Below are 15574 nucleotides of genomic sequence, written 5' to 3'. Positions count from 1 at the left end.
CCAAGCACGAACCACGAGCCAAAGTGGAAGCACCAGCAGTTTTTTCAATACATTAACACAATTCTCCCCACAGTGTTTTTGTCCACAGGACTTCTTCAAATGTAACAAAGAAAAACTGACTGTAGCATCCTTTATATACCCCACCTTTGCAAATCACGTTAATTGTTTAATGATTGATAATTAAAACACATGGCAATTAATGCAAATACTCTGCTTTCTGTAACATTTTGAAAATTCTTTAAAAACATATCACTAAAAGTGCAGGTGAATGAATAAGCAGATTTATAAGCAGCAAAACTTTCTAAAAACATATAAATTGATTGAATTAAAATAAAATATAATAGAATGAAAAGTACCTAAAAATATAATAAATATAATTATAAACATACATCATGCATAGCGTGGTGGCCAGTTTGAAAGCACAGTTTGAATTAATAATATGTAAATAATGCAAAAATATAAATAATAAATAATGAATCCTATCTCAATTAAATATATGTAGCTGTATATAAATGTAAATGTATAAATATATATAAAATGTATAATATATACAGCATAAATTGACCTGAAAATATATATAAAAAATGTATATAAAAGATGTGATACATCACATAAAACAGAGAAATGTTTCTAAGGTGAAGTGGAACACTTTGTAATTTGGCCGCCCTCATTTTCAAAATGGGGATGATAGAAATATGTTCGTTAAGCCCTGGAGGCTATTTGCTTCCAGTAGTAACTGCCAAAATGCTTCTCTAACCTCTATTCTGGTCTCCCATGGGCCCCCCCTAACATCCTGATATACCATCTCAATTACAAAAAAAAAAAACATCTAGCTTTGGGACATACCAAAGTGTGTTTGTAAATAGCATTATTACCAACCTGGGTTCTAATGGCATTCAGATGTTCATAAATTCTTCCTTTCAGTTTTTGTATAGTTTTTCCAATGTAAAATGCACCACATTCTTTACATAAGGCTAGATAGATCAAGCCTTCACTGTTACAATTGGAAAAACTACTACTTTTAACCAAATAGTCCCTCTCAGTTATATACACTGAATCTTGTTTTAGGATGTATGGACATTGGGCACAGCATCCGCATTTGTATGTTCCTGGTTTTCTTCCATGCAACAACTTATGATCTTTCTCCAATAATTCCTTAAGATTTTTACCTTTTTTGTATGTAAATTTTAATGGGTTTTTGAGCAATGTCTCCAATTCAGAATAACAACTGAACCTACCCCAGTGTTGTGCAATAATATTTCTAACCCTGGGTGTATTCTGATTGTAAAACATAACATAATTACCCCCCAAAACTCCTTTTTTTTCTAGGTCTGGCAGACTCAAATTCCCATTGTTAGCATCATCCTGACCAGTCCTCAAACTATCCTGCCCCTGGTGTCTATCCAACTTATCACATCCCAAAATAGGGGGCAAGTCTGGAATTTCTTCCAGTTCTCACCTCGGCCATAACATCCTTTATTAAATCTCTAGGGTATTTCCTAGCTAGGAACATATCCCTTACCTTCTGGCTTTCGTATCATAGTCCACATCCCTAGAAGTCATCCTACAACTACGAATAAATTGTCCCTTAACAATGCTTCTTTTTTGTTTGTAGGGATGTGAACTAGTGAAATACAAATAGGAATTAGAGAAGATCTCCTTCCTATAAACATTAGAGGTAAATTCCTGCATGATAGTGTCCTTCCTAATGGTAACATCTAGAACATTCATCTCCTGCTATGAAATGTGATGAGTAAATCTTAAAAATTCTGTCGTCTGATTCAAGTATTAAATGAATTCCATCAGTTTAGTTTCGCTACCCTTTCAAAAAATGCAAATATCATCAAGGTAGCGCTTGTAATAAACCCAGTATTGTGCATATTCTGATTGAAAAACAACCTTTTGTTCCCAAACCATGAGAACAATGTTGGCATAGGTTGGGGCACAACATGCCCCCATAGCTACACCTTGTATCTGTTTAAAGAATTCACCTTCAAAATATAAAAAATTCTGTTCCAAAACCAAATCTATTAATTCTGTATACAACAGGAAGGTATTCTGATCTAAATTCCCATGTTGATTAATGGCTTCCTGAAACCATTCGGAACCTATATTGTGAGGAATTACATTAAATAGATCTTGTATGTCCAAGGTGACAAAAATGGTGGTATCCGCGTACATGTTTTTAACAATACTCCTTAAAAAAAATCCTAGGAGTCTTTAAGTATTCCACTAGAATTAACCCAAATATTTTTTTACTTGAAATCTAGGTATTTTACCAGAGGCTATGTTTTAGATCCATTGGCGGCTACAATGGGTCTCATGGCGGGGGGGGGGGGGGGGGTACTTTGCATGAATTGCATCATAATAAAAGTTTTCTTTCTAGAACCTCTGCTAAAATTTTGGTTCTTCACTTGATTTATTCTGGTTATCTTCCCTACTAGACAGATTTGCTAACAGTGACTATGAGGAAGACTTCCAAAATACCTATCAAATTTGAGAGGGAAAAAAACATAGTAGAAGGGGTTAGGAAGGAAGGACCTGAGGAGGAAAGAATGGGGCAGGAACTATTTTAAAACTGAGATGAGGTAAGTAACTTCATTCAATGGAAAATATCTGACTGAAACAAGATGGCACAAAACAAGCGTCAGTACTGGAGAGTTACCCATCTAAGGACTAACTGCAATCATTGGATGTCTACATGGACTATAAAGTCTTCTTTCAGTGCCTCATTTTAATGTCTTCTCTGTCAGGAGTACTATTAGCAATAGCTGAAGTCAGTTATGGCTCAACCATCTCCTTTGTATTACACATCATTGCAGAGCTGCATTTCACACCCCTGAGAAGTGTGAGCATAGAAAACAAAAGCAAAGACAAAATCCTTGGAGGTCACAGGAATACAGACTTCTAACACCTTGTATGGTTTAGCATTACAGGGACTCTATAGGGAGCATCATACTGAGGTTTAGAGACCGGTAGTGGTCTTCATGTGCATAGGACTACACTGGTGGAACTATCTACATAATAGTCGACAACGATCATGGTATTTTGTTTATAGTCCAGCACATTTATATTCTTCTTTCTTCTATGTGATGCATATTGGGGGAGGTATAAAGAGGCCTTCTACTGATTTGATATACATTGGAAGATTGTGTGAGCTATAGAATTTTAAACTTTTCTGTCTTATCATATACTAATTAATTTTGTTTAAACTAATGACATCAAGATAACTTAGAATAACTTGTGCTGAAATGATTTTTTACATTTTTTTATAGATTACGAAAAAACCTGAAGGCCTTACTAATAGTTCATCCATCTTGGTACATCAAAGCTCTCATCACCATTATTCGGCCTTTTATCAGGTATGGAATTAATGTATTTCTAAATGTGATTCAGGTAAGTTTCCTGCATACCAAGCAGGTCTTATGGCAACAACAGATTTTGTTACCAGTTTTCCAGTTCAGTCTTTATGTTCTGTCAGAAGACCAGTTGATATAATCAAGTCATTGTAATTTCTAAACGAATCCTACATGAAAAAAATTATGTATGTACACCACATGACAGTAGCAGTGTTCACATTGAAATATTATAATGGCAAATGAGTGAATCATAAAAGGCAAAGGCAAACCTTCATTTTCATCATAGTCTGTGTGTGAAGGGAATGCAACATAGTTACGTATATCTTGTATGACATGCTTGGCACGTACCACAGAATCAGAAAATATTAAAAACTATAAGACTCAAAATCAGTGTCACAAACATTTCAACAATGTCTGGTTTCCAAACGTGAAGCCATGTAATTCAGATACCATTAGTGATCATGTGCCCTGCAGTTATCACAGAGGACTAGGACTCTGAGCTCTTAATGAGCTACTTCCTGTGGTACAGGGTTTGATTCTCTCAGCCTTCATTTGCCTACTGTATGACCTTCAGCAAGTCACTTAACTAGACAAGTGCTTTGGGGCGTACCAGTCAACTGTCCATAATTTTGCAGATTGCCCAGGTTTTTGCATAATATTTTGATCTGTTCCTCATAAAAGGTGTGGCTTCCTAGCCAATCATTGAAGACTGAAGTCAGTAAATAATGCAATTCAAAGACATGCATTGTCGTTTCTCGATGGGTCTCCACTGAAAATTGTTTTTCTTCCTAGTCAGACTTTCCCGGTAAACAAATGTATGTTAAACAATACCACAACCAGAGCTCCTCCTGCTTCTAAATTACTCAACAACCACGATCCAAATGAAACTTTAACTCTGTTCTTCCAATAACAAAGAATAGCCACATAGTAAAACAAGATCACTTTATTCTAGCGCCTCAGTGTAACCACCTTCAAGGAATAAAACAGTCACAAAAACCACACCTTTTATATCACATTTTTAAAATACATCCAATTAATTAAACAATTGATTAAAACAATATTAAATTTAAAGCAAACATCTCCAAATTAACTCATTATTCAAACCTTTAGAAACTAAAGTTTTGTATTTTAATATATATATATATATATATATATATATATATATATATATATATATATATACTTTCTTTATACATTAATTTTTGTTTAAATATATTCTCATTACCTTCTATACATTCAATTTGTTCCAAAATAGTACCATGCAACACATTAACATCACTATTGTGGTGAGGTTATCTCTTAAATGTGTTCCATAAATCTAACACGGAACTTTCTTTTAGTCTCCCCTATATAATATAAATGACAAGGACAACTCAAAGCATATATTACTCTTTTGCTTTCACAGGAAAACTTTCCCTTAGGAACAAATTTTACATCATTTATACAATAAAATGTGTTAATAATATGTGCAAGTATACTACACCTACCACGTCTAAAGGTCCCCTAACCTAACAGGGGTCTTCTAATTTCCATTTTTGGCATACTAAAAGTGCCTCAGACCACCATATCTTTTATATTTTTGCCTCTGTTGTATTAAAAAAATGGTTTCTTAGGTAAAATGGTTGCCAGAAACTTTTCTTGTACTAGATATTCCCAATAATATTTAATCATATCCACCATTGCCCTACTGCTAACATTGTAAACTGAAATATGATATATTGGGTCCTTTATGTTCTGATTATTTATCTCACATCTGTGATAACCCATGATTCTTATTCCTTTTCTGCACTTGTCCCTTTTAGTATCTTCTCCTGGGCTTCATATATGGAACTTAAATCACACCCCCCTCCCCAAAAACATCTTTACTGTTTGTTTAATTTCTTGTAACAAGGTATTTTCGTCATTACACAACTTGGATAACCTTAATTCCCCATAGGGTAAGGCATTCAATACATGGGGGGGGGGGTGACAACTTGTAGCATGAAGGTATTGGCTACCATCTTCAAATTTCCGGGTCTATATCACAACATCAAAGTGTCAAAACTTTGAATGTTCTAACATCGAACCCAAAACCACAAAAGCTGAAAACCTCGAAGACTGAGAACAGCAATTTTTTTCCCTGGGGAAAAAAATCGCTTTTCCAGTATAAAACGTGAAACACACGAACACTACAAACTATTTTTAATGTGGGGGACTTCACCCCCCTACTTAAATATACCAACTCTGAGATCGCACCACAGTGGAGGAAATAGTGAAGCCACGGAAATGGCCCTCCAAATTCTTTCCCTGGGAAAGAATTTGATGTTCCGCAGCTTTGATATTTTCAGTCTTCGAAGTTTCAAGTTTGAGGTTTTGGTATTCGAACTTTTCAGCGTTTGAACTTTTGATATACATCCAAATTTTCTATGTATATTTGTTATGATACTTCATTCTCCTTTCCTTCTAAAACCAAATCCAAATAAACAACCTTTCTACTTTTTTGCAGGCCGTCAAAAGACAGGCCAAATGGATTTTTTTGTAGATCATTTATAAAATTCTCTACTTCTGCCAACCACCTTCACACATAAAAAATCAAATCATCTATATAACGGAAGTAAAAATCAACATATTTTTTCATAAAATTTAATTTCCATAAAAAGTAATCTCAAAAAAGGACATAAACAGATTAGCGTACATAGGGGCAAAAGCTGCCCCCATGGCTGTACCTTGCTTCTGTCTATACATTTGATTATCAAAATAAAAATAATTATTTTTCAAACAAAAATCTACCATCTCCATAACAAAATTAGAAAAAGCATCACCCAAAAAATATTTGATGGCCTCTAACCCATCTTCATGTTTAATTGATGTGTATAAACTTTTTACATCAAGTACTAACCAGTACTTGCATTCGTTCCATACAAGTGAGGACATTTTCCAAAAAAATCAAAACTATCTTGCACATATACAGGTGACCTTTGCACATACGGTAATAACACTTTATGTAACACTAAACCAATGTTATGTAGAAATTACTTGCAGGTCGAAATTATCGGCCTGCCTGGAGGATGCATTTAAATCAGTTTCTTCATTAACCGAGGCGCTAGAATAAAGTGATCTTGTTTTACTACGTGGTTATTCTTTGTTATTGAAGTTAAAGTTCCATTTGGGTCGTGGTTGTTGAGAAATGTTATGTTAAATGTTAATGCAAACTTTTTCTGGCAAGTTTCTAAATTTATAACAGCAATATGCCTACTTTTGGGCCTTTGTCCACCCATTATTTTGACTTTACTTCTTAATGTGAGAATTCTGGATAGAGTGGTATACTCTAGGTTAATAAAGTATTTGGTCTAGGATTCTTAATGGTCTCCTGAGCTGCCTGCCCAGTAACTGCCTGTGGACCTATGTAATATTACTTTGTGCCATCTAGAACATGTTGTGTAACCGTGATGGTTCACAGTATTTTGGTTAGAAATCAATGTATATTTATTCATCAGTTTGGGAAATGTATAGCAATCGAAATCAGCATAATTTTGTGAGATGCCTCAGGGTGGAGAGGAGTACAGCACGTACTGCGTACTTGGTCTCAAGCGGACATTAAGAGGCTGGAAAACATGAAATTAATGCTGCCTTTATTAAGTTTATGGATCTTGAAGGTAAGTTACAAAGTAGCCACAGACAATCACCAAGTGCATGCTACAGAATGGATTAATAGACCCTGAAATGTTTTTGAAGACATTGGTCTTGTCTTATTACTTGGTTCACATAGAAAGTAGAAGCATCTTAAATAGCAAGAAGCAGAATTTAGCTATGCCCTATCAACACTGTTCAACCTCAGCCTGCGTACAAGTTTTGTAACAAGTGACTGGGGAGCAGCTACGGTCAATACACTTCATGAGGGAGGACCTTTCACAGACACATTCAGTTACAAAACCATAAGTTTGACCAACCTTGTATGCAAAACCATGGATTAAGACTTATCATGGAACTAATCAATAAGAACATAGGGAACCTCCAACCACTGGACCTGTTTTAGTTAGATTTCATCAAGAGCAGATCACGCTTACTCAACCTGGTGGACTTTTTTTGAAAAGGTTGCCAAAGCAATGGATGAAGATAAAATGGTACACCACATATCTTGAACTGGTCAAAGCTTTTGACATGATCCTCCACTCAGGCATAGTAGAAAAGGTAAGTAAACTTGGGAATAAACCTCTAAGTTACTTTTTGGATCACCAACTTGTCTCACAGATGGGGATGTAGGAAATCAAAATAGGGAAAGTTATCTCTATAAAGAAACCAATCATCAGAGGAGTCCCCAGGGCTCTGTTCTGGGGCCTCTAATGTTTGGCATCTACTTCTCTATATTAAAAGCTGATACCAAAGGGCTCTGGCTGACTAAGTTAGCAGATGACTGCAAGCTACAAGCAGTCATTAAATCCCTGAATGAATTTGCCATTGTGCAGAAAAGTTTGTCCCAAACAAATAATTAATACCACAATTATTTATTGAAACTAGATGCCAAAAAAGAAAATGTATTATTTGTATCCTTTAAAACTATCACATTGACAACATGCCTCTAAGAATTGACAGTTAACCAGAATTTGGGAAGTTATGTGGACAGTGACTTAACTTTTGACCAGCATGTGTCCATTGTCATAAGAAATTCTTTTGATATTGCACAGCTTTTAAAAAAAAAAAGTATTGTGTCTAGATCTAGGGATATCCTTGTCTCATTTTACTCAGTAAGTCCAGTCATTGAGTGTAATGGCCCTTTTGGCATGCATCTGGACATGTGGAATAACTGGAATGCCCACACAGATACCTTACTAAAAGGATGCAAGGCCTAAACAATATGTCTTGCAGGACTGACTCAGAGTTGTCACTATACACTGTATCCTACAGACTGCTATAATGTGACCTGAGTCTGACATACAAAGCATCCTCCAACCAAATGATGGATTTACTGCACATCAACAAAGTCAAATGCATCAGAAAAGCATGGTATAGGATTCCAAACCTCTTCTGCAACATCAGCAGAGCAATTTGTAGGGCAGGTATATCTCCCAGAGGATTCCTCTGCTTTGAAACAGACTCCCTATGCCCATAAAACAAAGTTCATTTTTGTCCAAGTGCAACTTGGATCTGTGGATGGGAAAAAGACAACTTACCTGAGAAATGCCTCCTGAACTACAAATGGACAGAGGCAGCTCCTAAATGTTTTGTTCCACAGATGGATCCCCTGAAATCATCTGTGGTAGGATCCCAGTTATAATATACAATTGTCGACCATGGGATGGGTAAGGCCAATCTAACGCCAAATAGGATAGGTTAATTCAAGCACCAAAAGGGAAATGGCTAGACTTAAAATGGCCCAGAGGGGCAGCTAGCCTAGTACTTGCATATATTCATTTATGTATTGGCTGGAAAAGTCCACTGGGTCAGTAACCCATTTTCAGTGGAGACCTGGGGAGAAATCTCCACAAAATATTACTGAAGTATACAACTTTAACAAAGATACTAAAATTTATGATTGCATATGTTACTTGCAGAGATATATTACAGAACAATTCACTTTGAAATTAAAGAAAAATATTTTGCACAGCAATGTACAAGACAGAGAAGTTACCTAAATAAATGCAGAGACATATTGTAGTAGGTTTTAAGGATTACACCTGAGAGTAAATTGTGCATTTGTGAACAAGACAGGAATTCAATTACCATTCAGTATATAGTTTGCCATATGATATCTCCCATTTAAGTAAGGGACAAGTTTAAGGTGGTTTGTTTTACAGGTGCAAGAAGGGTTTTTAGATAGAGGCTTTTTAATGCAGATTTAAAGGTTTTTAAACAGTCAATTTGAGTTATATGGGAGGGTAAGAAATTCGAAAGTTTACCAATGCTATGGGAGTATAAACTTTGTCCGTCTCTCTTGTTAGGTTTGGTTACATTTAAAAGCATTTTGTTGGAGAATCTGAGAGTTCGTGTTGGAGTATTAATATGGAGGATGGAGCAGAGTGCTGGGTAGGAGCTTGGTTTAAAAATAAGTTTATGGGCTAGTGTTTGGTGTAATTGAGCTAGTTGGAAAATTCGAGCCAGTTCAATTCTGAAATTTTATGGCAGTGATGAGAATGGCTAGGCTTTCCTGACGCAAATGTTGCTATTTTATAATAGCAGGATTGCAGTTTATTGCTAAGAGATGAGTGAAGTTAGTAAAATGGCACTTCCATACAGAAGGGAAGGGATAAGTAGGGTAGTGGCCAATTTGGTTTTGATGTGGTTGTCTAGGTAGAGTTTATGACGGTAAAGTTTCCCTAGTTTGAAGCAGGTTTTCTTTATTGTGTTAAGAATATGTGGTTCAAAGGTGATGTTATCATTGATTTTTATAACTAATAATTTTGCTGTATTCACAATTTCAATTTCAGTATTATCTAGAGAAAAAAATTCTGAATTGTACATCTGGTGGTTTTGTTGATAAAAGTATTAGTTTGTTTTCTGGGGGGTTGAACAGCAATTGTGCATTATTTAGCCAAGCTTCTATAGTTGAGAATGCCTTCTGAGAAACTGTAAGGAGGTTTGAGAAATTACTGGAACTGAAGATAATTGTAGAATCATCTGTGTATTGGATGAGACTACTTTGTTGAGAAGCTTTATGAAGATCGTTGATGAAGATATTAGAGTAAGGGCTTTAGCATGGCTCCTTGTGGTACTCCTATATTGTTTGCCTGGTAATCAGATTGCTCATTGTGCCATCTAACTGATTGTTCCCTGTTGTTTAGATAAGAGGAAAACCAAGTGAGAGATGTGGGGGAGCATCCTAATTTTAATAGTTGGTCTACCTGTTTAGTATGGGATACAGTATCAAAAGCCTTCGATAGATCTAATAAGATTACTGAAGTAGGGTTACCGGCATCAATGGCTTTAACAGTATCGATGAAAGAGATGAAGGATATGAACCTATAAAACATGCTACACGCTGCTTAATGAACAGTAGTTAAAACTGGAACACCCCTGGTGCTACAGTGGTCTTCGCCTTTCTACAATGTTACTTCTGGTTATATGAAGTTCATATTAGTCGCTCATTTTATTCACATGAGCAAACAATTAAATGTGAAACAAACTTGAATCTTTTTAATTGCAAATTATATAAAAAGCATTGTATCACAAAGAGTTTTTAACAGATAAATACCACCAGACCATCAGTCAAGAACCAGGTGTACTTGGAAATATGCCACCCCATACACTTTCAAGCTTTTATTTTCTAATCCTGACTGACTGATAATGGCTGTATTTCATCAGTCTGGGACTCCTTCCATCAACTTTACACTGTGCAGGTAAATAATGTCACAAAAATAGCAATAGTGAAAAGGGATTTGCTCAAAAAAAAAACATGCAATGCCTGGAATAGGGATGCTACACTTTGAGGAGAGAGACTACTTTCTGGAAAGTACTGTACATTGATGTACAATTTCAGAAAATCTTGTCTACAACCACTGATGTCAAGTTTACTCATCATGTGACATGTAGTCCACTATTTTCTGCTGTTTTTCCATATTACTTGATGATGGAACATGATTATGCCTAGAGACTTTGCTGTTTCATTGGCTTGTTTCAGTATGCATCACATCACTTGTAACATAAGTAGTGAGCAGTTTGATCACCACAGTGAACACAACTGTACTGTTCATATGAGAGATTCCTGAATGTGTACAGTGATATCAGAACACTGAGGACTTGAACTTTTATACTGTATTTTTTATAAGAAGGCAATTAAAACACACAAACATACACATGTACATGCATCCTGTGTTATGTCAGTCATTGTTGAGGGGTGTGGATCCTTTCATGCATCATATGACAGACTATATTATACGTTTGTAAGTATGTTGGTATTTATTTTGTATGCATTTGACAGCAATGGTGGTGTATATGACACAATGGCATGAATGTCTGATAGAACTGACAGCATGTTGTAAGCCTGTCCCCTGAACTGCACTGCAGTTTATAAAAATTTCAGTTTATGACCAACACTGAAGCATTTACCAGCAGACCACTGAATATTAACATCATAACTGATTAGGGAAAATGACAATAACCTCCATCAAAAAATGTATCTGATAACTTCAACAAAATCTAAAATATCACCCAATAATAACAGCATTCAGACTTGAAATGGTTGCCCTCATTATCACTATAAGCTCAAGTCTCAAACTTTACAGGTTAAAATCATCCCTACAGCCAATATTTAATGACCTGCTTGCCTGAGCACTGATACCATGCATCTGTAGCAGTATGTCCTGAATTTCCATTTCTTAAATAAGGAAAATAATATCTGAACATTGTTTTCTAATCATTTTGTTGTCTCTGTGTTACTCTCACACACAAATAGAAATTGCCTTTCTTCCTTTTTATGTCTTTTATGTCATTACAACTAATTTTAAACACTGACCCGTGTTTTCTCCACTGTTTTGAAACATATATGCTGAGATCATTAAATTTTCCTAATAGGTTCATAGGCATATACTAGGCTAATGACAAGAGCCTTTTCAAGCCTAGTCATGTATCCCAAATATATCCAACAAGTTTGATGCAATAGAGGTTATTTTTAGGGGCATGTGTAAGCTAGAACATGAGTGGTCAATCATTTACAGGTTGCCTCTGTCTGTTAGAGGCATAGGTGGCAGACCGGGGTGAATTTCTGATTTCCCATTTAGGTCGTACATGTTATGCTTGTATAGGGTCAGGGAAGAACTCTACTTCACATAGATGGGAATCCTGCTCCAGAGAAAAGGTATTCTCTGAGACACATACCTGCCCATCCAACATGTCCTATTTAAGTCGCAAGCAAGGTTTAAGTCCCTGGTCAGGTACATCTGTTTTGCAGATATGCAAGCGGTCCATCAGAGGGGGATCCTGGGATACTTTGTGTCACAAATAGATCACCCCTCAACAGTCTGTAGTGTATGGAGTATAGGGTTAGGGCTTTGTGGCGGTCCACATAGGACATGTTGTTAAAGCCATGTATTTTTTTTTTGAGGAACCTATGTGGCCATTCCAGTAGCTGCATGTGTCTGGTCAGGTATATACTAAAGGTGGCCTTCTGCCCACTGAATGGTCTAATGAGGGCAAATACAGTGGAACGATGACTTCTTTGGACCTAGACACCATACTCTTGCTTATAAGTTGAGCAACGTAGAATGATTGCCTTATTGCTTTAGAGACATATTGGTTCAAAGCCAGGTTACTGTCTACATATATCCCTATATCCCTGAATAATGTGTTACAATGAGGTAGTTTCCTGGGGTAGCTGACTTTCCAAAGTGTAGTAGTATGCATTCCTTGGCATTGAGCTTTAAACCATGTCTATAGTACTGGTTATGTGCCTGTATTAGCCCTTCCTGGAGGATATTTGTATCTTAGGGCTATTCTATGACTGCACCCAGTTTATAGTCATCTGCAGTCTTGGTCAGAGAGAGGCCTTTGTCGTTGTCCTAGACGTCTGAGAAGTAGATGCTAAAAAGGAGAGGACCCAGCACAGAAGGACCCTGTTAGTGACTGGCCTCTTTGTGGATGTGGACTCCCCAATCCTAACTTTCTGAGTATTATCTGACAGCCAGCTGGCAATCTGACATGTAATGTAGGAGTTTATGCCTAATTCCATTATTTTGTTTACAGAGTGGGGTATTGTATCTGATGCCTTGGCCAGGTAGGCATTATGCACCATTTTATCTTTATGCAATGCCTTGATGTTCTTGTCAAAGAAGTCTACCAGACTGAGTAGGCATGATCTTCCTTTGACAAAAAACAAATTGGGTTGGAGGTTTCCACCGTCATTATTAGTTTGTTCCAGGATAAATCTTTCCATGGCTTTATAAATGATACTAGTCAGACTAATGTGTTTGTAGTTTCTGGAGTCCATAGAAGGACCCACCCGTATGCAGGGGGATGACTGTTATAGTTTAACTATATATATATATATATATATATATATATATATATATAAAATAGTATATATAATAGTATAGTTGTCCTAGTTGCCTAAACTCCTCTTGTTCCGTAACCAATCTGAGCACCTGATGGGAGATCCTCAAAGGGTTCTGCTGCATATCATTTACATCCTGAAATCCCACTGTGGATTAATCTGAGCATGCTGTCATTCTTGTTGATCAATATTATGCTGTCTGATAGGTGGCTGATGATAAGCTATTCCTTCTAAATAATCATTACGATCTCTAATAATAAATGAATCAAGATTTTTATTTTGTGCTGTTGTATTTCTGCACAAAGGTTTATCAATATCAGAAAAATAGATGAAAACAGTTTGAACTTGATGGAACATAAAGTTGTCATGTATAGATTTATCTAAGTGCTTAATTTCCACATACAGATCTCTCTCAAATTGTGTTTAATCAGGAGCACCATCAATTTGCAGCCATGATGACTGAACATGGCAAGGAGCTCATGACTAAGAAGAGTGTGTTGTATAAGACCAGTTGGAAATTTCCAGGACCCAAGTCATTTTGGGATTCGTACTTTTATGCACTCCTGGAAATACCAATTCTCCTGCTGTAATTTGCGATACCTCATGAGTTTCTTATTGAATTCAGCAAGTTGTTGGTCAATACTCTGAATGTCCATAGAATTACCACCATTAAATAGCGCAGGTTTATTAAGCCATTGATCTAGATTAAAATATTTGCCACTCCTCAGCATAGATGCAGAGGAAATGTGAACTTGCCTTTGTGCTAGTGGAATAGAATCCATTTGTGTGGCATGCTGTTCTCCACTCACTTGGTCACATCGCAGGTTGTCCAGTATGGTTTTTGGAAACTGCTGGGATAACTGTTATCCTAGTGCCATTAAATTGCTAACAGAGTCATAGATGGCTTTCATTTCTGCAGAGGAAACCAAGTGCTGAGTGCCAGAATCGCCTGAAAACATAAAAAAAGCAATGAAACACCAAAACTCCAAAAGATAAAACTGTCTCGCACACTGGTCCATGCAACAAACTTATTATAACAAGTTAAAAATGTAAGTGCTTTTGTCCGAAACTGTTCAGACTTCATCAGTGTGGGTTTCCTCTGGGTGCTCCGGTTTCCTCCCACATCACAAAGACATGCATCTGGAACATTTCTCCCTGGGCCTCCACTGAAAATTGGCTTTGTTCCAAGTCTGACTTTCTCGGTTAACAAATGTTAAATAAATAAATAAATCAGATAAAAAAAAAATCTTAAAACCCGTACTAAAATACACTTATATCACATGACTCAACCTTTTAATTGCAACACTAAATTATTTAAAGCAACAGTAGCACACGTTATCCTTCATAAGATTTCCATTTCAATAAGCACTTAATAGATAACATATCATTAAGTCCCAGGGGAGCTGAAGTATTTAGAAACATCTGCCATCACAACTCCCTTTCTTCTATGCAAAATTTCCAAGGTCCACCCCTAGGATGCTGGTTAACTTTTTCAGTAACTGTAAACAGGACTTTATGTGAAGGAAAGTCCTTAATGTGCCTAAACAAGACATTAATAGACTTTTCTTTTCTAACCTCATAATAATGCTCATATATATATACATATATATATATGATCTTTTATCATATGTTCAGATTTACCTATATAAAAACTGCCACATATATATATATATATATATATATATATATATATATATATGATCTTTTATCATATGTTCAGATTTACCTATATAAAAACTGCCGCATATATATATATATATATATATATATATATATATATATATATATATATATATACATGATCTTTTATCATATGTTCAGATTTACCTATATAAAAACTGCCGCATATATATATATATGTATGATCTTTTATCATATGTTCAGATTTACCTATATAAAAACTGCCGCATATATATATAATCTTTTATCATATGTTCAGATTTACCTATATAAAAACTGCCGCACTGTCGACAAATGCAGTGTACACAATGCCTTTTGATTGACAAATTTGCCTTTAAGTGAAATTTTCTGATCTCTAATAATAAAGGAATCGATTTCAAGTGTAAATATAATATGTAGTATAATATGCACCAGGGGAAAGTCTAGAGCCATCACATGCTGAATTTCAATATAGTTTTATGATGACATATTCTGTTGATAGTCCAGCAGTTAACAATATTAAGAAAAACTGGCAGTTTATAACTGATGACAGTACTTTGAGTAAACATGTAGAAGATGCCTCAAATAGAGTGTA

General features: G+C 35.8%; 1 protein-coding gene across 3 annotated transcripts in view; it reads left to right on the top strand.

The window, feature by feature from the left end:
- The window catches only part of BNIPL (BCL2 interacting protein like), a 783410-nt gene that overhangs the window by 657734 nt on the left and 110102 nt on the right, over positions 1-15574 (top strand). For all 3 annotated transcript variants that reach the window (XM_044080029.1, XM_044080030.1, XM_044080031.1), the window contains exon 8: positions 3276-3362. In XM_044080029.1, the coding sequence (XP_043935964.1) occupies positions 3276-3362 (87 nt within the window). The remainder of the gene's footprint in view (positions 1-3275; positions 3363-15574) is intronic.

This window comes from Protopterus annectens, chromosome 8.part0 (assembly GCF_019279795.1).
Source record: "Protopterus annectens isolate FY-2018-M chromosome 8.part0, PAN1.0, whole genome shotgun sequence".
Classification (NCBI taxonomy): Eukaryota; Metazoa; Chordata; order Ceratodontiformes; family Protopteridae; genus Protopterus; species Protopterus annectens.
The sequence above is the reverse complement of the archived record's forward strand: the minus strand, read 5'-3'. Positions and strand labels throughout refer to the sequence as shown.